The sequence below is a fragment of the Cydia strobilella genome, chromosome 26 (genome assembly GCF_947568885.1).
Source record: "Cydia strobilella chromosome 26, ilCydStro3.1, whole genome shotgun sequence".
Lineage (NCBI taxonomy): Eukaryota > Metazoa > Arthropoda > Insecta > Lepidoptera > Tortricidae > Cydia > Cydia strobilella.
The window spans coordinates 189649-215376 of NC_086066.1; the positions used below are offsets into that span (position 1 = coordinate 189649).

Here is a 25728-nt window from a genome sequence, read left to right on the forward strand (position 1 = left end):
TTTTAAGATTATATTATGCGTAAATTTTGTATGAAAAAGTCAGCACGCTTGGTTGCAATACTAATTGTGGTATTTGCGTCATCTAGCGTATATATTAAATCTGTGGGGCCGACCTTACCTGCTCAGTAAAATTCTGTCCGGTTGCGGCGGCCGCCGAGTTATATATTCTAATTTAGTGGTTCGTATTTCCTTGGATTTCTTCTCACTGTTCTCACCTTCACATTCACGTTTATCACTCTTAAAATTAATTAATCTTCACGAAGAAAAATGCGTGTTTTTATTTGATTGACAATTTTGGCAATGACAGTTTATTCAAATTATTCTGCTTTTCTTTATTTCGTTTAAGAAGGTCGGCAAAAAGGCGGGTGGTATGAAAATGAGGTCGAATATATTTATTAAAGAAAGAGTGAGCGAGATGGATGAATGTGAATGACAATGAATGAAAATGGGCGCGAACAACGATGCTTAAACATTGGGAGACACAACTTATTGATTTTATATTTTTTGCTATGTTATGTTTGCGAAAAACATAATTTTTACATTAATGCAAATTTATTGTTAACTCGTGTTAACAGCGCCATCTATGGGACACCCTCTATTCTGTATTGAACCCTGGATGACTTGTCTACTTTACGCACCCACCAGGGTACGTAGTCCAAGAGAAGGCCCATAGGTGGCGCTTTAATCAATAAATAGGTCTAAGATAGTAACCGCCAACAAACTGTTTCACAGTTTGGCGAACATTGGATTAAGGTACTTATAATGTTATAATTTTTGTTTGGGATTAAGGGCAGGAAGAAGAAGAATGTTATAATTTTTGTTAAATTTTCAATAAAAAAAAAACTACCAATAGACGCCATAAGATACACATGCTGTTTCTTTCTCCGACTCCTGACTCCTTCGATCTCCGCCCACGTTTATATTGTAATCTTATTATGAAATAAAGAAATTTATCTATTTTAATATATTCGATATTCCTAATTATTGTACTCAATGATGAATATAATCATCATAATCATTTATTTGCACATAAAAAGGGTTTTACATAGATATAATAAAAGTTACATGGTCTAGCCTTTTAGCTGTTTTTGGCAGCATGCAAATAGGTCCTAGTCCTAGTAATACATTAAATTTGTATTACATAAGACTACCTTAAATTAACTTAATTAATACAACTTGTACAACATATTATTATTCAATTAAAAGTAAAGCTAAAATGAGTAATCTTGGAAAAGGGAAAGTCTTTCAATGTGTTAGCCGTGTTTAAGTGTCGCCCATTGAAAGGGTTTTATCGCGGAAAGGGTTGTCCGGTCCCTGGTTCTGTACAAATTTAACTGAACTGGATTACCCGGATTACCAAACCAATACCAAAAATAGCCACCAGGCTAAGCCGGTTGTCAATGCTATTGCTATACAAGGAGAGCGCTAGTATTGTAAACGAACTTTTGAAAGGGACATTTTTTGTATGGAGCAAAGATAGATATAACTCCGTAATAGATGGATACAGTCTAAGGAAAAAACGTGCCTCGAAAATCAAGAAAATTTGATTCTCGTTCAGAGGGCGCTACTAGTTTTGGCCTACAGTCGTATAGATGGCGTTGACGGTTTCGTTTGTTATTTAACAATTTTAACGCATATCAGTTAAAGAACATGGGTCAAAATCATAAAAATAATTAATGCAAATAAAAAAAATCATTTATCTATATTTAAATACATTCTATCGTATTTTTATAAATCTTCATTTTTAGTTTTAAAGTGTGTCGACAGATGGCAGTGAATTTACTGGGGTTACAAAATTTACTATGACAGTACCGCTCTAGTATAAGTTACTCTATGGTATGGAGTTATCGTTCTTCTCCTAGTGAGTATTAAGCTCGCTCCAGACTACGGTTTTGCTGATTAGCGAACTACTTAATTAATTACTAACTACATTATCTTAAATTAAACGAGAATAGGATGCACAATAAGTTAACTTAGTTAAATAGATATTGAGTAAAAACGCAACATGTTTCCTTGATTATTTATTTCCTTACAATTCCTTACAAATAACTTTGTACAATAAAATATAAATACTTAGGCTAATTCATTTATCATATATCTTATTAAATATCCCGAAGTCACATCTAAATACTAAATGTATAATGTACACCTTTTTCAACCTTTAGCCATAATTTGCAAGATGAATATAATAAGTATATTCATACTCAGCAACTTTTACTATAAATAAGACCAATCTCAAAATGGCAAAATAAATGGCAAAAATATGTCAGTCAGCCTATTTAAAGAAAGCTATACACGTCGCAAAATGGGGCGACTAGTAATATAATTAGCCGGCTCAAACCGGCGAAGTGTAAGTTGTATGTCAGTAGTGCGTATGTCAGTCGGGCTTGTCTCGCTTGCCGCGGTTGCGCGGCGGCGCGGGCAGCTTCTTGTGCACGTACTTGACGTGCGTGTGCACGGAGCCCGACTGGGTGAACGCCTTGCCGCATATGTCGCACGCGTATGGTTTCTCACCAGTGTGTACCTGCGCAGATTAAGTTTTGTTAAGATTTTTGTTGGCAGAAATGACTTGTGATATCATAATTGGCATCTCAAAGTAGATAAAGTCATAATTGAAGTGCCAAAGTAGTGCCAAGACACCTATACATTTTGGACGATTCAAATGATGAGCTAGTAGACATAAAATAAAACTATGAAAACTGGTTATAAATATCGCGTATATTACAACTAGCCTTTAAAGTTTATAGTTTAATATGGTTCATTATTTTTGTATGTGGGTATTTTTGCACATTGTAGCTTTTCTTCAGTCACCCGTTGACCACGAACGCTGTAAAGGGTTCGAAACGTCGGGATGTATTATAAATTCAATATACGCGATGTAATCCGTTTTCATAGCTTTATTTCATGAGTAACTATCGCGGTAACCGAAGACAATATTAGTAGACATAAACAATTAATTACTACTTTAAGTTAACTGGAAGAGATCCCTCTTAGGGATAAGTTCGCCTTTGTACTACTTTTATCTGATGTAACCTTGATTTTTTTCTTTTTCATACAATAAAGTGTTTACTTACTTACAATATCTACTCACATACTCAAGCCAGCAATGTGTATGTATGTAACTATGTATGTATCATGGCCAGATCATAGAATTTATGAAATGATCGTTTGGCAACATCATGAAAAAGTCAAATCTAACCTAACCATATCATGAAGTGTTTAATTCTAAAATGGCATTTTGAAATGATAAATGTCTATGATCTGGCCATGACTTAGTATTGTATGATGTGGTACTCACCGTTTTATGTTTCTGTAACATGGTCTTCTGTGTAAAGGCCTTCCCACACAGCTCACATTTGAACGGGCGCTCGCCTGTGTGCTTGAGCAAGTGAGTCTGTAAACACCATTCTAATTATTAGCCGCAATTTGTGTACATTTTACAAAGACTTTCATTATACCCACTAATATACCATTCAGGGGATGTGTATTTTTTTAAATTAAGTAGGTGATTGTGTAAATATATTTTAGTATAAATAACCTAGCTTTTAAGTAACTAACTAACAAATTTGGAACACCGTGTCTGAATAAAGAAATTATTTATTTATTTATTATTAAACAGATTTGAAGTTAATATTTTGATATCTACAGACAGAGCAAAAGTTCTTGACCCGGATGAAATTACGCGTCAAAAATATCTACCGTTCTCTAATGATTTTACAAAAAGAGATATGTGAAAGGTGCACACAATCAGAGTGTTAGATATTTCTGAATACGAAAGTGTATAAATATAAGAGGGTGACTGCATCTGGGTCAATCAACTTTTAGAAGTTAACTCAGGAGAGAATAAGTTCACTGAAGTGTCTGCATATTTTTCAATAACAGTGTGTGGCAGTGCCAACAAAATCGTCCAAAACTATTACGTTTATAGAGACACTTCAACTTCTATGTAGAGTTAACTTATATGGACTTCATTAATGCTTAGTTCTCATGATTTTGATTTGTAAGTACCTATAAGTTTTGGTCCTAAGCTATATTGTATAGCCCAGGAGACTTGAGCACGGCAACTAGTGATAAGAGTTGATTGACCCACCTGCAGTCCCTTGTGAGTGGCGTAACGCAGCGGACAGTGCGGGCACGCCAGCGGCTTGTCCCCCGTGTGCGACCGGATGTGGTACTGCGTAAAAACGGGACACTTCAAAATTTCGTAGGTTTTATTTCATTAGTGTTTTTTTTTAATTATTAATACTAACTGTAATTAAATAAACTATATCGTGTGACATATGAAATGAGAAATCATTATGAGAAAATCAAATATACTTTTTTAATCAATTTCATGTAGTTTTGTAGTTATTTAAGAAAATAGGCAAACATTTAGCTGCCTTATCATCGCACTCGCTTTATTTAATTTTCTTTTTTTTTAATTTGCGACTGCACAAAGATGAAAGGTACAGGTAGAATCGCTTAACCTTTAGCGACACCGCGTCTTAATACTAGTACTAATTACCTACAATGAAATTTTAATAATTATTAAATAGAGCCGACCTGCTATTGTTTTATTCCCTTCGATTATTAGATAAAACGAATTCAATTCTATTTTCTAATACCATTGATTCAATTTTGAATGCCTATTTTCATACCAAACTGTTCATAACAACCTGAAATAGATGTCATATATAAAAGAAAAAGTGACGAAGCCCTCCAGTGGTGAAGGCCGGATTCACCACTGGAGAGCTTCGTCACTTTTTCTTTAATAGGTATATGACATCTATTTCAATTAAAATTTATATATAGTAGTGTGATTACTTAAAAAACACAAATCAAAAATATTTAATAAAATAATTTAATTTGTTCCCAAAGTTGTGTGTTCATAACAAGTTAAGTGAACTGTACCTGCAGCGCGACGGGCGTGGAGTAGTGCTTCGGGCAGTGCGGGCAGGCGTGCGACTTCTCCCCTGTGTGAGAGCGGATGTGGTACTTCAGGGCGATGTTGTAGTGAAGTGAACTGTACCTGCAGCGCGACGGGCGTGGAGTAGTGCTTCGGGCAGTGCGGGCAGGCGTGCGACTTCTCCCCTGTGTGAGAGCGGATGTGGTACTTCAGGGCGATGTTGTAGTGAAGTGAACTGTACCTGCAGCGCGACGGGCGTAGAGTAATGCTTCGGGCAGTGCGGGCAGGCGTGCGGCTTCTCCCCTGTGTGAGAGCGGATGTGGTACTTCAGGGCGATGTTGTTCTGTAACAAACGCAATTATTCAATCACTCATCGTGTTTCTACGAATTAAAAAAAAACTTGTACATAATTAAGCGTAGTTAAGAAACTGTTAGCCTTGAGTTAATTTGATTCAATTGTGTTATGAAAATTAACCATGTACATAAATTGTATTGTATTTATTGTACTTAATTCATACACATATAAGTTTATAGCACACACTAACACGCTTTCATGCATATAACTTAAATAGATATGGCTTAATTGGGCATAACACAATGGAATAAATTAACTATAGACTAATTACAGGTTTTTAACTACGTACAAATTAAAAACTGTAATAGATGTCATATATTAAAGAAAAAGTGACGAAGCCCTCCAGTGGTGAAGGCCGGATTCGAACCGGCGTCTTTAGCTATCGCGGCTAACGCCATGAACCCCTAGGCCACCCCGCCACGGCGGTGCCCGTCCGAATTTCTCGACTATATGCCATCTTAGTAAGACTAGGCGTCTTTGACCAGCTCTAAGGGCAAGCAGTGCGCGCTTGCACCTCCTAAACGAACTCCTTACGGATTTACGTTGTAGCGAGAGAGACTGGTGCTGCCATCTATGAACATTTGAACAAGTTTTGAGAACAAATCAAATTATTTTATTAAATATTTTGATTTGTGTTTTTTAAGTAGTCACACTACTATATATAAATTTAAAAAACACAAATCAAAATATTTAATAAAATAATTTGATTTGTTCTCAAAACTTGTTCAAATGTTCATAGATGGCAGCACCAGTCTCTCTCGCTACAACGTAAATCCGTAAGGAGTTCGTTTAGGAGGTGCAAGCGCGCACTGCTTGCCCTTAGAGCTGGTCAAAGACGCCTAGTCTTACTAAGATGGCATATAGTCGAGAAATTCGGACGGGCACCGCCGTGGCGGGGTGGCCTAGGGGTTCATGGCGTTAGCCGCGATAGCTAAAGACGCCGGTTCGAATCCGGCCTTCACCACTGGAGGGCTTCGTCACTTTTTCTTTAATATATGACATCTATTACAGTTTTTAATTTATATATAGTAGTGTGACTACTTAAAAAACACAAATCAAAATATTTAATAAAATAATTTGATTTGTTCTCAAAACTTGTTCAAATGTTTACGTACAAATTATTTGCAATTCACCTACTAGGGTTGGCGAGTTTAAAGCATTTTTCAAACACCTTGGGTACGTTAACAGATGTCATATCCATACAATTTTACGAGATTTTGCGTTTTAAGGTTATAAATCGTGTTTGAATAATATACAATAAATATACAGAATGTTTTTTACACAGGATCCTGTGGCCCCGTCTCTCGAGACGCCCCTGTATGCTCACCTGGCACTTCTTGCCGCACATTTCACACATGAAGTGGTCCCCGTAGCGATCGTACTTGCGCCCCGTCTTGGGCAGGCAGCGGCGCACTTTCACCTTTACAAAAAAACAATAATTATTACACACACTACAAATACACGCACACACACTAGACACACTACACACTAGAAATATAGTTTTAAGTGGTAGCGATTTCTGTTAATTCATTCTAGACAACCTACTTTTGCGTAAAGTATTCTTATTTAGCAAATTTGTCACGAACAAATCTTTATTTAGAAATTAATCGAGTAAATGTATTAAATCAGTATGAAATGTACTTTATAAGTGAATAAATGCCAAAGAAAAACTAATGGCAGACGAGAGGTCCAGTGGACATCAGATATATCGGAACGACAAGCCTATAACATAGAGTAACTTATACTAGAGCGGTACTGTCATAGTAAATTTTTTAACCCCAGTAAATTCACTGCCATCTGTCGACACACTTTAAAACTGAAAATGAAGATTTATAAAAATACGATAAAATGTATTTAAATATAGATAAATGATTTTTTTTATTTGCATTAATTATTTTTATGATTTTGACCCATGTTCTTTCACTGATATGCGTTAAAATTGTTAAATAACAAACGAAACCGTCAACGCCATCTATACGACAGTAGGCCAAAACTAGTAGCGCCCTCTGAACGAGAATCAAATTTTCTGGATTTTCGAGGCACGTTTTTTCCTTAGACTGTATCCATCTATTACGGAGTTATATCTATCTTTGCCTATAATTATGTCGATGTTAAAGTGCATGTCCAGATATTTTGGAGCACCGTAGCCGCTCCGATATGTATGATAGCGACTATACAAGTGTACAATCCAAGAAAGGACGTTGCCAACGAATTTAACAGCCGAGTTATAATTGTAACATGACTAATATGTCATAATACGGCGCCATTGTTAATCCAAGGTTAGCTGATCAGCAGAGCTCGGAACTTTCGCGGCAAAACAAAAGACTGTCGCAATCTTGCTAGAGTTAGATTTTTTTATCGATATCGATAGTTGCTTAATAGAAGAAAAAGACGGCCAATCAAATAAAAACAACATTTCAAAAAAATAAAATTAGATTTTTTGTAAATTATATAAAAACAGATGCAATTACATAATGTAATAGTATAGTATACATAAATGGATTTATAGTGATAAACGAAAGTGTTTGCTACCTAGAAATTAATCATTATCCACCTCCTATCAATATCACAAATCAAATGTAATGTAATGTGCTGCTATGAGTACTGACGTAGATTTCGAAGAAGAAATTGCATCTGTTTTTATATACATATGTAATTTTATATGTAAATTTATATTTATAAGTTAGTAAGCATTATTAGAGTTGTAATTTTGCACACCATGCACTTTACGCAGTTTCTATCTGTGGAAACTTGTAATTGGCTCACTGCTTCTATGTTATTACCTAACGTGTTAGTTTAGCAGTAGGTTTTCCTAATAAATAAAATAAAAACCTCACGTAAATTTTCTTATTAAATATATTTTTTATTTGGTGGGCCGTTTTATTCTTCCTTTAGTCAATTATCGATATCGATAAAAAATGTTTTTTCCGGGCTCTGCTGATCAGTCAAAGAGAAAATAGATATACTTTATAATGTACCTTGAGATGGACTCGCTCGTAGTGCACGCTGCGGGACGCCTCGCTAGCAAACGTCATGTCACACTGCACACAAATAATATTTATTTAACTTTTTGATTTCAGACGAAAGTGGCCAACCGCGCAAAACCGCCTTTCCATATAAAAAAAAATGTAGGCCCCATTTTCCTTATTATTGGATGGATATTAAGGCCGTTCCATCGGTGTGCCGCTATCACAGTCACATTTCGTAAGAAAGAACGGGAAAAACCATGCGCGCCAAGTGTCAATTTCGATCGAATTTTGTCGATTTTTATTTATTTTAAAAACGTTGCCTTGCAATATCGAAATTCGAAAGCTGTCAAATTACTGTTTAAGTTAAGATTGTTTTTTCTTCTTTTTTTATTTATAGTGTCAAATAATAAATAACCGAGTAAAGTTAGATTAAAAGTCCTAGTTAGAGGTTACTTTGGGAATTAATTGTATCGAGCGAAGTGTCATAATTCGTGTATCGGAAGCTTATAAATTAAAGATAATATAATCAAGAACTACATATATTTTTTCCACGTCTACGAATACCAACGTCTCTTAGAAAAATATGATCATATAAGGAGATTTTTCGCCTTCTGGTTCTGGGAACTGCCTTAAAATATTTTGACAATTTGATGTATATAGAACTAGCTTTTGCCCGCGACTTCGTCTGCGTGGACTTAGTAACCCCAGCTAGAGTAAGAAATAGCGCCTGGAGAAAGTCTTATAGCAATCATTCAATTTGAGCATATTATGCACACAAATATTAGGCAACTCATTTATTATCTCAATTCCACCATGATTCCACCCCGCTTTTCACCCTCTTAAGGGATGATTTTTGGAAAAAAAACTATCCTATGTCCTTCTCCGGGACTCAAACTATCTCTACGCCAAATTTCAACTAAATCGGTTCAGTGGTTTAGGCGTGAAGAGGTAACACATAGACAGACAGACAGACAGACTTTCGCATTTATAATAATAGTTTATTAGTAGTTTAGTAGTTTTATATGAACCACAGCTTCCCGTTTGATTATTATTATTTGTACCTCTTTCTATATCTCGGGACCGTAGGGCCCCGGACCTTTGGGAGGCGTACGTGGGGCCAAAGCCAACAGCGCAGAGGTCCTTTAAGACAAATTAATCTAAATGTAAGGGATACACGTGGCGGATACCATCCCTGAGCGCACAATATGATATATAAAAAAGCTTGAAACCCCCAAAACTTCTATGCATTTGACATTTTGAAAGACTTCCATCTAAATTCTGGCTTTCCGTGCACCAAAACGGGAACAAAAAATAGTGTAATTTATGCTATTTAAATTGTTCAACTTATTTTATTTTATTTTATTATTAAGTACTACTTCTTTTGGCGCTTTAACTTTTAAATTGTCTCTTGATATGGGTGTACGAATGTACTTTTTGCCTGAAATAAAACTTTATTTATTTTATTTTATTTTAAATTATTTTTTTACAAGCAGAAACGTCTGCGATCGATGCTATTAAGCTTAGAATAAATTTAAAAGTGGAAAAATTACTGCCTTGGGTGAGACTTGAACTCACGGCCTCTGGATCGATACTCCAGCGCTCTGCCAACTGAGCCACCAAGACCTCATCCATAGTCAGCAAATCTTCCCACTATATGGGTCTAGGGGACCCTAGCGACATCTACCGTAAGAGTGTTACACTTCTTAAACGACTTCCATCTAGACTAGCGCCCCTAGGCGCGCGGTATTATTTTTTTATTTTTTTTATTTTGGTACATGGAAAACCAACAGCGCTATACATATCAAAAATATACATATTAAACGCGGTACCCCTTATTGAGAGCGTAACTTCTTTTTTTTAAATGTAATAATTGTGTATAAGTTCGCTGAGGTCTTTCTGCACTTCGTCTCTCCAGCGGTACCTAGGGAGTCCAGACGGTCTTCGGCCACTCGGTACTCCAGAGTACGCCCTCCAGACCGCGCGATCTTCCCCCAACCAGACTACGTGCCCGAGCCATCGGAGCCTGCCGGCTTTCGTTTCTCCAATGATGTTCGGCTTTGGACCGAGTAGCGGCGGTCTTTGGTGTTGGAGGCCAAGATCCACTTTTTTTTTTATACTACGTCGGTTGCAAACAAGCATACGGCCCGCCTGATGTTAAGCAGTCTCCGTAGCCTATGTACGCCTGCAACTCCAAAGGAGTTATATGCGCGTTGCCGACCCTAACACTCCTCTCCCTCGAGCTCTGGCAACCTTACTCCCCGGCAGGAACACAACACTATTAGTAGGGTCTAGTGTTTTTTGGCTGCGGTTTTCTGTAAGGTGGAGGTACTTCCCCAGTTGGGCTCTGCTCTAGATCTGGAATGACATCCGCTGTCCTGTGCCCTACCACACAAAGCGAAACGTCATTCACAGTGCCCATACCTCTCTTTTGGACGTAGTTTAAGGACATACCCCCGGGTCCACTTCGGGTCGTCGCGCCACAGCAGTAAGTAAGTAAGTAATTGTGTATAAGTGGCGGCGGAAAGGTTCCTAGTCACTTAAATAACGCAAACAGTAGCTTAGTAAACGTATAATGTTGTCACCTCCTGGCACTGCGTCTGCCGATCTTGGTGTCTCTCTCTCACATGTGCCTGCAGCGCCGGTTCGTCCTTGAAGTTCTCTCCACAAAGTGCGCATGCTCTGTAATAAAAGGATAGCGTTGGCCTTCGTTTTAACTTATAACTTAATAATATAATACAATAGGCTAGATGACAAATTTTCAAATAGTTCAATATTTATGTAAAGAGTGCGCTAAACATACTTTTAAGTATACAGATACCAACACTATTCCACAAAAAAATAAAACCTGAAAATTTGCGAAAGTGACGCCATCTAGCGGGGTTTAAGCTTTGGGTAACCTAGTCGAACCACCTTAATGGTATCAATCGATCCGGTTTGTTTTTAGGATCAAATGTCTATATGGGACCCATTGCGTTAAAGCAATACAAAAGTCAGAAATGATTGTCAAATCCACTCGCGAAACGCTCCTAACGAAACGATAAGTGAACGTGACGTCAAGGTCACTGAGAGCCCGTTTTAAATGTATGGACAAAACAAGAAAATTGCGTTTTTGTCTGTGAAATATTGCGATTATGTATATAGTTGCTATCTTTTTATAGATAAAATGTAAGGAATCGAATGGTACCCTTACCGTTTTCCTTTTTGGAGGTTAAAAAACTACTCAAATTTTGAATCTTTCAGGTCCTGTATTTTTGTATTATTTCCATATATTATTTTAATATCTACATTATTGTGATAAATTGCTCATTTGCTATCTATGTTGCTAGATTTAGTATAAAATTCAACATGTGTGTCATCATCCCTATTGATGTTGTATAGGGCTTCCAAATACAGGACCTTTCGCAATACCGGTATTAATACCGGTATTGGCGACTTCAATACCGGGATCCCGGGATTTTGTGAAAAAAAAAGGAACTAAGTAACTTTAAAATAAAAATACCAAATTTTAATCAAATTCTTTTTGTATATTTTTTAAATAAAATGATCTATTGTACTTAAGTATTTAAATCAATAAACCCACACGTGGTATATTTCTTACTTCGGAAGAAACATGACATGAGTTATAAACCATTTCGTAACTTGATCCTTATCGAGTATATCTAATATATAAATCATATACGCATACTTACATTGTTGTGAGATTTACATAAACCACAGCCGGCGCGAAACTATAAGTACAGGATAGCTTATAGCTTACGTACACATCACGTTATAAGCACCGGGAACCGACTGGCTACATCGCGCAAGACAGAGAATGCTGTCGAATCGTAAAACGAGGAAGACTGAAGATCTCTGCGCGCAAAGCTTCGTGGTGATGCCGAATTGTAACGTTTTGATGGTTATTTTACGTTTGTTTTGCATATTTTGTTAGATAATAAAAATACCGGGATCCCGTTATTTCAAAATTAAATACCGGTATCGAAATCTACCATAAAAAAGGGGGGATCCCGGTATTGGAAGCCCTATGTTGTACTGTACCTGGCGTGCTGGCAGCCTTGGACGGCGAGCGCGGTGTGTCGCGCGCGCGCGTACTCGCTCTCGAAGCACACGCCACACTGCGCGCAGTGCGCCGCGCCTTGTTCCACCACCTAATAATACAATAGTACATTGTGCAACGTGGGGGGTAAGTGTATAGTTAACGCTATCTCTACTGAGCTCGTTCACTTATACTAACAATGGCATTCTGTTAAACAAAAGCCATTATTTCTTTTGTGTGAGCGCGTGCTGGCCTTTGTGCCTGAGGCTCACACACAATGGCCACGCGCCCAATCACAAAGGCCACGCGCTCACACAAAAGAAATAATGGCTTTGTTTAACAGAATGCCATTGTTAGTACAGGTAAGTGAACGAGCTCAGTAGAGATAGCGTTAACTATAATTTTGCAAATGAGGTCTTTAAATGCACGACAGTCGCAGGCTGGAGTGTATTAAAGACTCGAATTTGCAATATTCTTACCCCCGGAGTTACACAATGTTTTTCATCACACTTGCGAAGAAAAAACTAAATTTTAAGCGAAATAATTCTTAAATACGGTGACATTTCAAACATTCGTCCGCCATTTTGAAATTTTTTGGCAGTTTTGGCATCGAAGGCACAGACCCATCGGCATTCAGCCACAATTGAAAACTGTGTAAAAATATTTTAAACGGCTATTAAATTAATCAAATTAAATATTTTTAAACATAAAAAAAAATATTTAGTTACGAACGTCAGTATTTAATACGTAAAATTCATTTATACCTAGTTAATTCATATGAACAAGTAACATAATAAAAAAAAAGCTATACTCACGAGTGAGTTATAGCTTTTTTTCACAATCCATAACTCACGCGGGAACAATAAAGGCCTTTGTCCTTCTGTACACCTGCATGAAATAAAATCTTTTTCGAGCAAGTTTGATGAAAATACATATAAGTATGCTAGGTAGTTTTTCAGGGTTCCGTACCCAAAGGGTAAAAACGGGAACCTATTACTAAGACTCCGCTGTCCGTCTGTCACCAGGCTGTATCTCATGAACCGTTATAGCTAGACAGTTGAAATTTTCACAGATAATGTATTTTAAAAAGTAAAAAAGCGAGTCCGACTCGCACTTGGCCGGTTTTTTAAACTCCGTTATTAACTTCGGGATATGACTACAAGTGCATTTAAGGAATTGTTAATTTTTATTTTTTCTGTTAATTTTTTTTTTACTTTTTTCGTAAAAAGTAATTGATAGCGTTGTTGTAACACGGACATTATTATTGAAATCCACCAAACAATTGAAAACTATCAACAACAAATACTAAAAAGTACGGAACCCTCGGTGCGCGACCGGCTTTTTTTAAGGTAATTTTGTACCAAGCAGAAACGTCTGCGAACAATGCTATAAATCTTCGAAATAAATTAAAAGTGGTAACACCGATAGCCGTTTAAGAAGTGTAAGGCTCTTACGGTAGATGTCGCCACAGCCTCCTTATGGCTCATATACACCCCAGGCCAAAGGTATGGAAACAAGCTTGTATTTCAATAGAAAAGTGTGATCTTTTAAACGATGGATTTTATACTACTCATTGACAATTTGATAAAAATAATAATAGAACATTTCAAAAATAAATTACTCTGGCTGTGATAGTTGCCAATTCAACATTTTGTCATGTAATTAAAGGGTAGGTATAATTATGTAACTTTTTCCTTCTTTATTCTTTTAGCTTTTTGACAATATTTTAGGATGTTTTGATATTAAGCGTGCATTTTTAATCTTTTAGGTTTGCATAATGTAAGTCTTAGTTTACAAATATATACAACAAAGATAGAAACATGAGATATTAAAGAAAACAACGTTGTTTCCATAATATTGGCCTGGGGTGTATGGTGGAAATATTCGTTGTATTGGGTACGGTCTTGGTAGCTCAGATGGAAGAGCACTGTAAAGCCTGACCAGAAATATATGATCATTGTCAAGAGCGCGCTATTATTCTCATATATATGGCAACATTTCCGTATAGTCTGAAAAATGTTCACCGTAATCAAAATCAGAATCCAAATATTCGGTGTCCATATTTTTATTATTGTAGGTAGTCGAAGGCAAAAATATCGATCCAGACAAATGGCTCAAAAATATGTGAACACGACTTTATTGTCTAAGGTGTAAGAGCGTACACATATTTTTTGAAACTTTGGGAATGTATATATATATATATTTATGCCCTGGACTGTACTTCTATTTTAGTGAATTTGAAGTCACAATTGAACGAAACGGTCGCCATCTTGAATTTCTTTATTTTTTACCCGATCTTGATGAAAATCGATATCTAAGGATCCGAGAGGCCCCTTAACATGAATCTAGTCGAAATTGAACGAAAAGGACGCCATATTTATTTTCTTTATTTTCAAGCAGATATTGATGAAAATCGATATCTGAGGATCCGAAAGGCCCCTTAACACGAATCTGTAGTCGAAAATAACGGAGCGGTCGCCATCTTGAATTCATTCATTGTTGACCCGATTTTGATGAAAATTAATTAAATCCTTCTTGAGCTTACTGTGGGGCTTAGTCAAGTTGTGTAAGAAATGTCCTATAATATTTATTTATTTATTATAATATAGTCGCGAAATAAGGACCGCTTCCGCCGTAGCAAGATGGCCTAGGGGTTCATAAGCCCGGTTAGCTAAAGACGCCGGTTCGAATTCAGCCTTCGGCACTTTTTATTTTATATATGACATCTATTTCCGTCTAGCATTTAATAATATGTGGCGTTTTCAACTAAAAGGTACAACATTGTCGGTTGTCGAAAAGGTTGATTTCAAATTGAAGCTTAATGGTAATTACGCCTTATTGACAACCATAAGTACCCTTTTGGTTGAAAATGGCACATTATTATTATTATTATTTAAGCTTTGTTTCTCGCACATCTATTATAAAATTGACTTTTCTTTTGTTATGTTTTTATGATGTGTGATCCCTTGAGGGTAAAAGCCTCCTCCATCTTTTTCCATTTCTCTTTGTCTGTAGCATTGTTCTCCCAAGTATTTCCTGCAATTGCTATGATGTCATCGACCCATCTTTTTCTTTGTTTTCCTGAGTTACGTTTGCCCAGTGGGCCTTTCCATTTGGTTGTTTGTATGGTCCATCTCTTGTCCTTGTATCTAGCCAAATGTCCAGCCCAACTCCATTTTTGTCTTAAACTAAACTGTAGTGCGTCTGTCAGTTTTGTTCTCATCCGGATATCTATGTTTTTTACTTTGTTTATTCTTCTTAGTTTCAATAGGCTTCTTTCCATTGCATGTTGGCATGATAAAAAATTTTCTTTAACTTTCTCGGTGAAGACCCATGTCTGGCATCCGTAGGTTAAACTGGGGAGAATGCAGGACCATCACCCTCCATCAAAGAAAAATGGCACATATGTTTACTATTGAATTTTTGTACTGAATTAAAGATTACCTGTCGATGCGATTTCTTCTTGTGTAGCGCGAGCCCGAGTGCTCCGAGGAACGTTTCTCCGCACACGTCACACGACTTGTTCTGGTTGGGATGCTGGATGCGGACGTGGGTGCCGTACGTTGACCGCTTTCTGCAAAAAACTTTATCGTTTAGACACTATTCATAAAATCTAATTTGAATTTTCCTAACTGTTGGCTGTTGATTTTACTCGTGCTGTCGATACGAAAAACCAGTCAAGTGCGAGTCGGACTCGCGCACGAAGGGTTCCGTGCCATTACGCAAAAAAGGGCAAAAAAAATCACGGGAGCCCTACTTAAATATTTATTTTATTTTGTTTTTAGTATTTGTTGTTATAGCGGCAACCGAAATACATCATCTGTGAAAATTTCAAGAAAATGTGACATGTTGTGACAAGGGGAGGGGGGAGTCACGAACTTTGTGACGTCACATTAACTTTATTTAATTATTTTAGTCGCTGTACAGTTAAATAACAAGTTTTTGGAATGATAATCGTTTAATTTTCTTTCCAAATCTGTTTTGGGTTATAAAATTACTAATATTTCTTTTGTCAAAAACATTTTGATAAAATATTACCTAATAATACTTCATTAGATTTGCCGATTTCATTGAAAAAAATGTGACGTCACACCAGGGGGGTGATGTTTGCCAAATGTGACCAAGTGTGACAAGGAGGGGGGGGGTCAAAAAACCTCTAAATTCGTGTGACGTAATCAATGGATGAACCCAAATGTATGTATGTCATGTGAGCACTTTTTTTTATACTACGTCGGTGGCAAACAAGCATACGGCCCGCCTGATGTTAAGCAGTCTCCGTAGCCTATGTACGCCTGCAATTCCAGAGGAGTTACATGCGCGTTGCCGACCCTAACACTCCTCTCCCTCGAGCTCTGGCAACCTTACTCACCGGCAGGAACACAACACTATTAGTAGAGTCTAGTGTTATTTGGCTGCGGTTTTCTGTAAGGTGGAGGTACTTCCCCAGTTGGGCTCTGCTCTAGATCTGGAAGCACTTACTTGAAGGTGTCTCCGCAGTGTTGGCACTCGTAACGCAGACCCTTGTGCTCTTTGGAGTGAGTCATGGCGTGCGACCTGCAAACATTAAGCGCTTTTTTATTATATAGGAGGCAAACGAGCAGACGGATCACCTGATGGTAAGCGAGTACCGCCGCCGCTACACCTGAGAGGTCGTAAGTGCGTTGCCAGCACCGGCACAGGCAAAGCTCGCACCGGGCCCACGGACTGACACACTAGTAATACTATATATACTGTAATAGTAACGATACCTGTCTCTGGCGGTGAAGCCACAGTGCTGACACACGAATCTTAACCGGTGCGTGGCGAGGTGGCGCCGCAGGATGGCTGGAATACGGAACCGGCACAGGCAAAGCTCGCACGAGTGGGGACCTACAGCCTGACATACAACGTTTCGTTAAACAAGTGTGGAAAGTAGTGTCCGACCGAAACATGTTTTACTTGCCGAAACCGAAACCAAAGGTTCGGCTTTGCCTCTAGTTTCGGCCGAAACCGAAACTTTTGCAGACTTGTTAAAATCGTTGAAAAAATGTCATATAACCGCTTTTATACACATATTAAGACTGCCTCGACCGTCCAGTGGCGCCATCAATAGGGGAAATGTGTTTTCTAATAAACCAATTAATTTTTGTATACATAAATAGGTATATTATATTATGCATGTAGAAGTTTTACTTCGCTCAAAAGTTATGTTTCTTTATTGTTTTTTTTTCTCTCAGTGCACCCACCTTGACGCTTTTCTGTTTAGCCCTATGGTTGACTGGTAGAGAATGCCTATAATGGCATTAAGTCCGCCTGTTGTAAACTTTTTATGTGCAATAAAGTTTAAAATAAATAAATAAATTAATATTGTTAAATTTAAAAGTGAAAAAAATTACTGCCTTGGGTGAGACTTGAACTCACGGCCTCTGGATAGATACTCCAGCGCTCTGCCAACTGAGCCACCAAGACCTCAATCCATAGTCAGCAAATCATCCCACTATATGGGTCTAGGGGACCCTAGCGACATCTACCGTAAGAGTGTTAAACTTCTTAAACGGCCACCGGAGTTCCAAGTCATATTGGAAATTCACCAGTTACGATGTGCTACCCATTCTATATTAATTTTTAACAAGCAGAAACGTCTGCGATCGATGCTATTAAGCTTAGAATAAATTTAAAAGTGGAAAAATTACTGCCTTGGGTGAGACTTGAACTCACGGCCTCTGGATTTCAAGTCTCACCCAAGGCAGTAATTTTTCCACTTTTAAATTTATTCTAAGCTTAATAGCATCGATCGCAGACGTTTCTGCTTGTTAAAAATTAATATTAATATTGTTGTTGTTGTATTGTTGTTCTACTTGTTCCCCAAAAACATTTTTTTTAAACCACTATTGTCTCTAATTAGCAGTGATCGCAATAGGCAAAGTAAAAATATCTAAACTTGGTAGAACAAAGTCACAAAGTGAAGACTGCCTCCGCCTGACTGCTCCATGCAAGTTTTTATTTTTTGTAATGTAATTTATATCGATTGAACACCGGAAAAAATTAAAATACTTTTAGTAGTAGTAGTAGTAAAACTCTTTATTGTACAAAAATAAACATAAAACAATAGAAAAACGCATCATTTGTACAAAGGCGAACTTATCCCTTTCAGGGATCTCTTCCAGTAAACATATTTAAAATGTTGAAAAATTTCGAGCAGTTGAAACGCTCATAATTTTTGGCGCGAATTCGACAGAGGGTGGATGACGTCACACGTTGGACGGTCCAACTGACGTTTGCTTAATGACACGTGTGTGAACTAATCTGTCGAACGCGTGACGTCACGTGACGTTTCGCGCGTTTCGGTTATTAGCTTGTCGCGGGCAAATTTTTGTACTTTTTATTTATTATTTTAAGCAATTAAATGATAATTTAATAACGGAAATGCATTTGTAACATGATACAACGGTGACAAACATGCGAAAAAAAATATTTCGTTCAAATAATGATGATCCTAAGTTGATCGAAATAAATATTTTTAATTTATTTAGGAAACAAACAGTCAAAAATTTATTCTAATTCTTAATATAATCTTCATGCATGAGCCTAATTGTATTCATACCTCATCGTGATGTTTCGAGTCGTGGTTGGCGAGCGTGGCCTCGGTGTAGAACCCCTTAAAGCATTTCTCGCATTTGAACTGCGAGTTCATATAGTTGTCCTTCTCTTTTCGCGACGCCATGTCTTCAATCTGAGAATAAATACAAAATTTAGTCAATTAATGAGGCAGTGTAATGTTTTGTAGTGATGTAATGTATTATCGTGTAATGCAGTGAAGTGTAGAGAAATGTTTTGTGGTGTTGTGGAGTGTCATGCAGTTTAGTGTACAGTAGTGTAGTGTAATCTTGTCTAGTGTAGTGGAATAGAGTGTAGTGTCACAGTGTAAAAAGTAACAGTGGATCGGCGCCTTTGATGTTTGCGTAAATGCCGACACCGCACAAGAACACAGTAGGGTTGTCACAGACTTTTACACAACTGCCCAAAAACTGCACATTTCAAATAAAACACGCTAGCCCTGTAAGTAGTACCGAGCTACTAAGAATAAGATAAGATAAAATTAATTACATTGAAAAGTATCCAAAAATTAAAACAACCATAATACGATTAGAGTTTTGAATGATTCACGGTTAGTTTCACTAGACTTATATTGACCGGGATATAGACCGCCCTAGCTATCTTCAGTCACCCGTGAACATGATGCATGTAACTGCGTCGAAATATCGGGAGCTCATAAATAATACAAAAGGTAATCACGGTCTATATCCCGGTCAATATAAGTCTAATCATAATACGCTTAAATAGCTCGGTATGCAGCTCGGATGCGCGCGACCCGCCCCTCGCACCCCGCCCCTCGCACCCCGCCCCTCGCACTCCGCCCGTTACCTGGTCAGACGCGGCTTCGTCGAATGACTGTATTGTTTTACAGACTGTGGTAGTGTAGTGGAGTGTAATAAGCTGTGTAATGTAGTGCAATGTGGTGTAAAATTAAGTAGTGCGGTATATTGTGTAGTGTGTTGTACTATAGTGTAGTGTCATGCGGTGTAGTGTAGAGTTCAATAGTGCGGTATGTTGTAATATAGTGTGGTGCAGTGGTTGTGTATTGCAGTGTAGTGTACCCACCTGCTGTTCCCGCGATAGTATGACGACATCGAAGTTGTATTCCTTCTCGAACGCGGGAAAGTCTTCATCCCGTATCTTCTCCGTCTTTTTCCGTTCTCTACTCTTCACTTGCTCAGTCTTCGTTTTTTTCGTCTGTGGACATAAAAACCTATTTTAATTTTTGACTTAGGGTATAAACCCTAGATACTAAAAACGGCATTTTGATTGCCTCAATTTTTCCAACCGATTGGGCAAGTAAGTAGTAAATATCGCCAATAAATAAAATAAAATGTAAATTAGATGCGCGGCGACCAGGCGGTTTTATTACTAAGGGATGTCTTCCAGACAATCTTTGTGTAGCAGATACATGAGAACTCAAAAAGTCATTAAATTTCTAGTCTTCTTAATAGCATAGAGTAACTTATACTAGAGCGGCACTGTCATAGTAAATTTTGTAATCCCAGTAAATTCACTGCCATCTGTCGACACACTTTAAAACTAAAAATGAAGATTTATAAAAATACGATAAAATGTATTTAAATATAGATAAATGATTTTTTTATTTGCATTAATCGTTTTTATGATTTTGACCCATGTTCTGTCACTGATATGCGTTAAAATTGTTAAATAACAAACGAAACCGTCAACGCCATCTATACGACAGTTGGCCAAAACTAGTAGCGCCCTCTGAATTTTCTTGATTTTCGAGGCACGTTTTTTCCTTAGACTGTATCCATCTATTACGGAGTTATATCTATATTTGTTAATAGTAACTGTCGTCATGAATTCTTTGATATTGATTTCTGTTCATATTTTTTTACACAATATTTTAATTTAGACTTAAGACTAACTGTTTTTTGCATGCCTGTTGGTCAAATATAGAGAAACCACTTATTGTAAGATTACCATCACTGTATGTACAGTCAGCTGCAGAGAAAAGGCACCCCCCCTTGCATACAAAGTTCTGTAAATTAGTATGGACGTGGGGTACCTTTTCTCTGCAGCTGACTGTACTACCTATATTTGCAAATAAAACATTTTGAATTTGAATTTGAATTGCCGTGCCGCATATAGGATTACGAGTTACTAGAGGAATGTTTGCAAAAAATATTTCAACGAAAGTATTGTACAGTCGCCATCAGATATATCGGAGCGGCCAAGGTGCTCACAAATATCTGAACACGCCTCTATTATCGGGGCGTCAGAGTGCGTGTTCAAATATTGTACCGGGGCGAGATAAAACCATACGACTGCGAAAGAAGAAGTGTTATGTAAAATTACTTCCAACCCATGCAATACCACTCACCTTCGATTTTCTTAAAACTTTTTTCCTCTTCTCCTTATGTTCCTTAGGCTTTTCCTGCAGTTCGCTCAGCGCGACGTCATCGTTGGATTCATACTCGCAAGGCAGCTCGTCTTTCACTACGATGTCGTCTTTGGGGGGGGAGGGGAGGGAGGGGAGCGGGGACGGGGAGAGGAGGGGGATCTCCTCCTGTAACAATATACCATTGGCTGGTTAACATTTTTGTGAACTAATATTCTTTGAAACCAATGGGTAAAGCTGAATTGTATTTTTTTTTAATGATATTGGAGGCAAACGAGCAGACGGATCGCCTGATGGTAAGCGATAAGCGCCGCCCATGGACACCCGCAGCACCAGGGGGGTTGTAAGAGCGTTGCATTCCTTTAAGATGAGAGTACGCTCTCTTCTTGAAGGTTTGAAGGTGGTATCGGTCCGGAAATACCGGGGATAGACAGTTCATTCCTGACTTTAGCTTTACGAGGCAGGAAGTGTCTGGAGAAACGCACAGTTGAGGACTGCCAACCATCTATGGTGAAGATTACATTTTAGGGTTCCGTACCCAAAGGGTAAAAACGGGCTAAGACTCCGCTGTCCATCTGTCTGTCTGTCATCATCTCATGAACCGTGACAGCTATACAGTTGAAATTTTCACAGATGGTGTTATTTTGGTTGCCGCTATAACAACAAATACTAAAAAGTACGGAACCCTCGGTGGGCGAGTCCGACTCGCACTTGGCCGCTTTTTGTTCTACTTTGTTATGTTACCTTGTTGAAATTTAATAGTGCTGGACCAAGTTAACTCTGTGTAACTCTGTGTGTGTATGTACTATTCAATGGCAGAGTGTGACACGCCACCATTAAAACTCAAATCACTTACTTTTATAAGATCGTCAGTGTCATCGTATTGGAAGAGTACAGGCTCAGGACAGACAGAGATGGAAAGAGGCAGACTTAGGCCCTCAGCTATACGGTCCACTGTACGAATGTAGCCAGTTGTTATCTGAAAAATAAATAAATATTATAGGACATTATTTTTGACGACCGGTCTGGCCTAGTGGGTAGTGACCCTGCCTGTGAAGCCGATGGTCCTGGGTTTGAATCCCGGTAAGGGCATTTATTTGTGTGATGAGCACAGATATTTGTTCCTGAGTCATGGGTGTTTTATATTATTACGTTGTCTGAGTACCTATAACACAAGCCTCCTTGGGCTTACCGTGGGAGAGTCAATCTGTAAAAGAATGCTCTATAATATTTATTTATTTATTATCACACAAATAGACTCACATAGTAATCTCAATAAGGCTTGTGTTATTGTTGCATGACTCAGGAACAAATATCTGTGCTCATCACACAAATAAATGCCCTAACCGGGATTTGAACCTAGGACCATCGGCTTGATAGGCGGGGTCACTATACCCACTAGGTCACTCGCGCGGCGCAGCAGATGTGATGCGTGTATACTGTACTGTAACATGCGTGTATACTGTAATGTAACATGCGTGTATACTGTTATATAACATGCGTGTATACTGTAATGTAACATACGGTTATACTGTAATGTAACATACGTGTATACTGTAATGTAACATGCGTGTATACTGTAATGTAACATGCGTGTATACTGTAATGTAACATGCGTGTATACTGTAATGTAACATGCGTGTATACTGTAATGTAACATGCGTGTATACTGTAATGTAACATGCGTGTATACTGTAATGTAACATACGGTTATACTGTAATGTAACATGCGTGTATACTGTAATGTAACATGCGTGTATACTGTAATGTAACATACGGTTATACTGTAATGTAACATGCGTGTATACTGTAATGTAACATGCGTGTATACTGTAATGTAACATGCGTATATACTGTAATGTAACATACGGTGATACTGTAATGTAACATGCGTGTATACTGACCGTATGTTGTAACATGAGGATCCTCTTGAGTGCCCGCTGCGCGCGGCGACAGCGGGCGCGGAGGTCGCTCGCGCGGCGCAGCAGCGCGCGGCACGGCACGCAGATGTGTTGCGGGTAGCCGTCCCATGCCGACAGCTGGTAAAACACAGTTTATATAATTCAGATCTTACAAGCAAAATAACAAAATTTAAAAACCCAACTCATTGAAATGGATGAATTGATTTTGATAAAACATTGCTCAGAGCTTAAATTTTTAATTGACAAAGCATATTATAGTGTGTGAATTTTTGTTAGATGATTTTGATAAGTAATGGTAACTGTGCTCAGCATGCAGCCACAGACCATAAATGGAAAATTGTACGCCTTACGGCACAACATAGTGATACAATGATTATGTGAGACCTGTACTTATGTACCTTACCTATGTTGAACAAACAAATGCTTTTGACTTTTGAGCTACTGCTAGAAAACTTGCTTTCAAATAAAATAAAACGGCATCCAAATCACCTCACCCTCCTCACCTGTTTAAGAGCTATGGTGCCACAGACAGACACACACACACAAAATTTAAACTGAATATTTAAATTACATACTTTATATCGTTACATTCATGGTTATATTGGTGGAGGGGTGGTTTGTAATCATGTACAAAACATCAGGCTAAAATTTTAATAATAAAGGTATCTATCTATCTATATAAGCCCTTTATCCTGAACTCAGATTTTTCTTCCTTTCTTTGGTAGTTTTCTATTTTTGTTATAATATGTCTCTAAGTTCAGTGTGCCTCCTGGCAAAGGCCTCCTATAACTCCTTCCATTGCTTTCTATCATTCGCTACTCTTCTCCAGTTTGGACCAGCCGTCAGTTTGAGTTCGTCTTCCCACCTCTTGTACTGTCTTCCTCTATTCCTTTTACATAATAAAGGTATGATAAATAATAAATAAAATAAAAAGCCTTTTTATTCCATAACTCCTAAAAAATAAAAATAAAATAATAAAGGTATGTGTGATTATTTGATCAAGTCCTGTTTCAGTTTAAATGTGATTTATTTTATTTTATATCAATATGTTGTTTTTAGGGTTCCATACCCAACGGGTAAAAACGGGACCCTATTACTAAGACTCCGCTGTCCGTCTGTCTGTCTGTCACCAGGCTGTATCTCATGAACCGTGATAACTAGACAGTGGAAATTTTGAAAACAACATATACTAAAAAGTACGGAACCCTCGGTGCGCGAGTCCGACTCGCACGTGGCCGGTTTTTTGACATTGCTAAAACTGGTTTCTACTGGCTATTTTTAAAAGTTTGCTAATCCCTGATGTAGAACATTTTGTAACTGGGCGGCTTTTAACCACATCACATACGTTAGATATTGTTTTAAATGTACTACTACTTACTATGCTCATTAGGTGCGTTGACTTTTAAATCAGTAAAACCAAATATTTCTACAAGAAATATATCCGAAAAGAGCTACTAATATAGGAATGTTAAACTGTATAATAACAAAATCTCTGCATAAAAACCTGTTATAATATAGAACCCAAGCACATGAACTATAAGTTTTTATAATTTATTATTTTGAACTCACGGTAGTCCCTGTAATATCAATGAAAGCATTTTCCAATCGGTGCTCCAAAATTCCATACAAATGAGTGTCGGTTGCGAGACATATGCGGCAAGCTAAGAGCTCCTCCGCACTTTCCTGCTTCAAGCTTTTCAACATTTTGAGCCGGCTACCGCATTTAGAATGGGATTTGTGTGATTATTGTTGTAAAATCTGTGTAATACGTAAAATCGATATGTAAACACAGTTATACATTAGTGACATTTGTCAGTAGTTTTGCTTTTGTTGGATAAACTTCTTTTTATTAAAGTATATTAGACTTTTACAAAATTAAACTTTAAGTAACGCAAAATAGGGTCTATTTCAAAATTTCAGTTACGTCACTAACTCTACTAATACTCTACAAATAACAAAATTAGCATCTGATCGAACGTGTAATGTTGCCAAGTGTGTAAGTACCTACACCAAAATTCTACCATGATTATAGAAGTTTAAAAAACTTTTACACGATGTGGCCTAGACGTGGGGGTAGGCTATTCCTTTGACATATCATATGATATCAGATGTACCTAAAGTTAGACCAAGAAAGGTTAAAAAAGAATAAAGAAAAATTATGACGTATAAATAACACTTGCACTGCGCGTGCTATTCACATCGTTGTAGACTTGTCTTGGTCTAACTTTATCATACAAATAAAGTAAAAGTATAAGCTATAAAATAATTAAAAAACAAGAATGTAAGCTTCTAACTTGACGCTTTAGGTGTATATAGAAAGAACAGCAGTGGTTTCAAATATTTCTATGGCTAAAAACAGCTTATCTTCTATTAATTTCATAAATTTCATTATGTTTACAGTACCATTCAAATACTTCCATGGAAATATAATATCTATGCTGGTAGAAAATTACAAAGCATGGCAACATTACGGTCCTTTCTACGCTATAAAACATAATGTCCTTTTTACAAGTAATTTCAATATTCTAAAATAGACTGTATTTTAACGCTATAAGCGTTAGAACAGTGTAAAATTTCCATAGTGTAAAAAACTTAAAAAATAAGGAAATTACTCTCA

At 37.5% G+C, this 25728-nt stretch overlaps 1 protein-coding gene across 1 annotated transcript; it reads right to left on the reverse strand.

Moving 5' to 3' along the window:
• Positions 1 to 2082: 2082 nt before the first annotated feature.
• On the reverse strand, positions 2083 to 24898 carry LOC134753168 (oocyte zinc finger protein XlCOF6-like). Its single transcript, XM_063688965.1, has 17 exons — positions 24681 to 24898; positions 23094 to 23228; positions 22046 to 22168; positions 21172 to 21357; positions 19887 to 20018; positions 18829 to 18957; positions 16994 to 17121; positions 16725 to 16799; positions 15690 to 15819; positions 12248 to 12357; positions 10792 to 10888; positions 8219 to 8281; positions 6568 to 6660; positions 5127 to 5228; positions 4091 to 4174; positions 3299 to 3394; positions 2083 to 2524 (listed from the first exon to the last, which is right to left on the reverse strand). Exons 1-17 carry the CDS (start codon positions 24813 to 24815, stop codon positions 2378 to 2380), a joined length of 1965 nt encoding a protein of 654 aa, XP_063545035.1. The 5' UTR covers positions 24816 to 24898; the 3' UTR covers positions 2083 to 2377.
• Positions 24899 to 25728: the final 830 nt, after the last annotated feature.

Bases quoted from the DNA above. Each gene is read 5' to 3' on its own strand.
- LOC134753168 (XM_063688965.1), bottom strand. From the start codon at position 24,815: ATGTTGAAAAGCTTGAAGCAGGAAAGTGCGGAGGAGCTCTTAGCTTGC. The intron at 8,282-10,791 runs GTGACAACATTA...ATTTGTGTGCAG, and splicing joins GGCAGACGCAGTGCCAGGAG to TGTGACATGACGTTTGCTAG. The intron at 3,395-4,090 runs GTGGGTCAATCA...TGGTGTTTACAG, and splicing joins CCACTCACAAGGGACTGCAG to ACTCACTTGCTCAAGCACAC.